Source organism: Oratosquilla oratoria, chromosome 14 (genome assembly GCF_046742065.1).
Source record: "Oratosquilla oratoria isolate Oo_2021 chromosome 14, ASM4674206v1, whole genome shotgun sequence".
Lineage (NCBI taxonomy): Eukaryota > Metazoa > Arthropoda > Malacostraca > Stomatopoda > Squillidae > Oratosquilla > Oratosquilla oratoria.
The window spans coordinates 18241573-18244987 of NC_134790.1; the positions used below are offsets into that span (position 1 = coordinate 18241573).

A 3415-nucleotide genomic window follows, 5' to 3' on the forward strand; every position below is an offset into this window, starting at 1 on the left:
CGAGGATAGTGCGACGTCAGATACTTCCCTACTTGCAATCTGTGCGCATCTGTATCACATTGAACTCTTCGCGTAAACCATTGTTGATCAAGATCTTCTTGCTGTTAAATCGAGAGGTTAGTTGGTGGTCATAATTGAAAAGTTGTAGCCGAGTGCCCTACGTAGGCGTTCTCTGATTAAACCTTTCTAGCAACGCGAGGCCCTTTGAAACATAGGTTTCTCTGCCGCGAACGGTATTGGCAGACCATGAGATACCTCCTCACAACTTATTCCAGTTTACATTATGTAGTTCAGTTTCAAAAGTTTGAAGCTTTAAGAATCATTTAGATGAACACCTAAGCAAGATGCTGTAATGCCTGTCATTTATTATATAATATTTGTTTTGTTATAATTTGTCTGTTTTGCTTATTATTTGCTTGATGTTCATTTATTATTAGTTATATGACAATTTATTATTAGTTACTATTTACCTGTTTATTATCTAACTATGCCTATGCATTTATTAATGTATTTTATCTATTATTTACATTCTAATATTTTTTGCTTATTCATTTATTTATCATTATTCTTTTTGTATCCGATCGAACCATGGAACAAAAGGTCTCCTGACGGCATGCTCCGCTTTTGTAATTCCTTTCTAATTATCACTATATGTTCCCTGAAGATGTCTAAATAGACGAAAGCGCTTGGTCATCATTTCATTTTTTTTGTATATATATGAGTATATACATGGGTGAGTGTATGTGCATGTGAGTGTATTCAGAAACAGCTACCACACAACGATACATCACATTCGCCGCTTCTAGTGGGCAAATTACACCATCTCTGTTCACTAGTTCAGTTATCAAAGAAATCCTTCACTGGCACCTCCAAAGAAACAAATTACTCTTAAACTCACTAAAAGAGAAGTCGGGCGCGTTTACCAAATAATTACCATGACGTCATCAAAGGGGAGGAGTATCATCTTGCTTCCATTCAGTGCAACAAGTGAAAGACACGACCGTCTCGCCTTTCGTTTAGAAAACGATAAAGAATTGTATCATCTATCTTAAATATATATTTGTCAAAAACTTAACTTAAAAGTCAAGGAATGTAAAAGCTTGATGATGTCATAGCTTGACGTTTTGTAGACGCGACCAAACGCCATTGATTTGCTTATTCATAAGTGTAAAGTCATTATTTGAGATGGCATGAGAGACATTTGAATATAAGAAAGTAAAGATTAAGACAGACGATACAAGATTTGTCTTCGTTTTCTAAAAGAAAGGCGAGACGATCCTGTCTTTCTCGTGTTGCTGTGAGTGCATGCAACTCGATGCTCCTCCCCTTTGATGACGTCATAGCTTGACGTTTATTAGACGCGACCAAACTCCAATGATTTGTATCGTCTGTCTTAATCTTTACCTTCTCAGTTTCATATATCTCTTATACCATCTCAAATAATGACGTCATCAAAGGGGAGGAGCATTCAGTGCAACAAGTGAACGACAGGATTGTTTCGCCTTTCGTTTAGATAACGACGACAACACTTGTATCGTCTGTCCTAATCTTTAATTTCTCAATTTCAAAAAGTCCCTCATGCCATCTCAAACAATGACGTTACACACTTATGAATATAACCTCTTTCTTGATGGATTACTTGGGCAAATATTCTCCTTTGAGAGGACAGTTTTAAACTTTCCGCGCCCACTCGAACGTTCTTGCCGAAACCACGCCCCTCGTCAAACGTCCAGATGTCGTTCCCGCATACATTTTCCCAGAACCGAATCGTTTTGCCTCTGCAAACGTTTAACACCTATATAATCAGTTGCCGAGGAGAGTACGACTTCAAATACTTCCCTGCTTGCAATCTGTGCGCATCTGTGTCACATTGTCCAATACATATATTGAACTCTTCGTGTAAACCATTGTTGATCAAGATCGTCTGTCTGATCTTGCTGTTAACCCGAGAGGTTAGTTGGTGATCATAAGTGCAAAGTTGTAGCCGAGTGCCCTACGTAGGTGTTCTCTGATTAAACCTCTCTAGCAACGTGTGGCCCTTTGAAACATAGGTTTCTCTTGTGTGATTGCAGATAACAGCCGTCGTATCACCAACTCCGAGACGATGTCAGGCTGCAGGCCTCGCCACCCGTCCGGCAAAGACAACAAGTCGAAGCCGAAGGAGGAGACAGAGGACGTTCTGTTGAGGAAGCACGAGAACGGCAAGTTGGTGTCGTGGAGGCCGAGGCGACCCATTCCGGACTCAATCGAGTCCGTCCCCTTCGGCCGCATCGCCCGGGTGGTCCACCTGGACGAGGCCTTCATCATTGAGCGGTACGGGAGAATGGAGCCCAGGCCCATCACAGATTTCTCCGCCTTCCACCCGAATGGCCTTCCCGATGACCACCCCTGTAAGAAACTCCGGGTCCTCTGGTTCTGCCCCCAGGAGCACCCCGACGCCAACAGCAAATACGGCAACATCGAGTTCTCGCTCGACATCCACTGGGCTCTCGACAGGTGGAAAAGAGTCTACCACATCGAGAACATCTGCTACCCAACCGTCACTCTCTGCCGGGTCCTCCTCACCAACACTGATTACGGTAAACTATTTAGAAAGTACTCCCCGACAGCCACCATCGAGGGGCCCCGTCTCTTCCCACTCAGCAACGACCATCCTTGTAACCCCTGGGCCTCCAACAAGGGTCGCCTTCACACAGTCCGTAAAGACTGCCCCAGGTACAAGGGAGAGGGCTTCAACAAACACGGACTCATCCTCGAGTTCCTGATCGAGGCCACGGCCGAAGACGCCAGGGAGATCGTCCGACGCAGCCGGAGGAGATCCCGGAATCACTTCCCATCCGGCATCGAGGGAGACGACTTGTGGTGTCACAAATATGCAAGACGACACCAGGAATGCACGTGGCAGTGCGATAGATTTGAGGTCGATTGGCTAGTCCAACAGTTCGATATGAATTTCTTTATATAGATTATTATGCCATCTTATTTCCGTTTTATAAAAAAAGATAATATTTATATACATGCGAATTGTTATCATGCCATCTTCCGTTTTATTAAAAAGATAATATTTATATATACGCGAATTGTTATAAACATATTTATGCACATCGTCGGTAGAATTTTGTACGTTTGATTAAAGAAAAAATAAAAAAAGTAATAATCACTTGTGTTTTTTATTTACCCTGTTGATGTTAACGGGATCGACTCGAAATGGAGCAACACAGCTGCATTCTTAATAACAACTGGGCATTTAGTGACACTTGTTCCATAAAGTGGTCCCCCACCCCGTTTTTGAAAGACGGGTGCCAAGTCAAGGCATGCACCCACCCTCTAATAAATGATACTTAAATAGACTAACACAAGCAGTTAGTGCCTTTATATGAACTCAGCTTACACACTAATACAAATCGAATTTAAT

At 42.5% G+C, this 3415-nt stretch overlaps 1 protein-coding gene across 2 annotated transcripts; it reads left to right on the forward strand.

Moving 5' to 3' along the window:
• LOC143032527 (uncharacterized) lies at positions 1 to 3144 on the forward strand. Of its 2 annotated transcripts, none has more exons than XM_076197393.1 (2): positions 1 to 116; positions 2073 to 3144. In XM_076197393.1, exon 2 carries the CDS (start codon positions 2105 to 2107, stop codon positions 2963 to 2965), a length of 861 nt encoding a protein of 286 aa, XP_076053508.1. In that variant the 5' UTR covers positions 1 to 116; positions 2073 to 2104; the 3' UTR covers positions 2966 to 3144. The 2 variants fall into 2 exon arrangements, with proteins under 2 accessions (XP_076053508.1, XP_076053507.1); XM_076197392.1 differs by lacking the exon at positions 1 to 116 and adding an exon at positions 1801 to 1952.
• The last annotated feature ends 271 nt before the right edge of the window (positions 3145 to 3415 follow it).

Coding starts and splice junctions, on each gene's coding strand:
- LOC143032527 (XM_076197393.1), top strand. CDS start 2,105: ATGTCAGGCTGCAGGCCTCGCCACCCGTCCGGCAAAGACAACAAGTCG.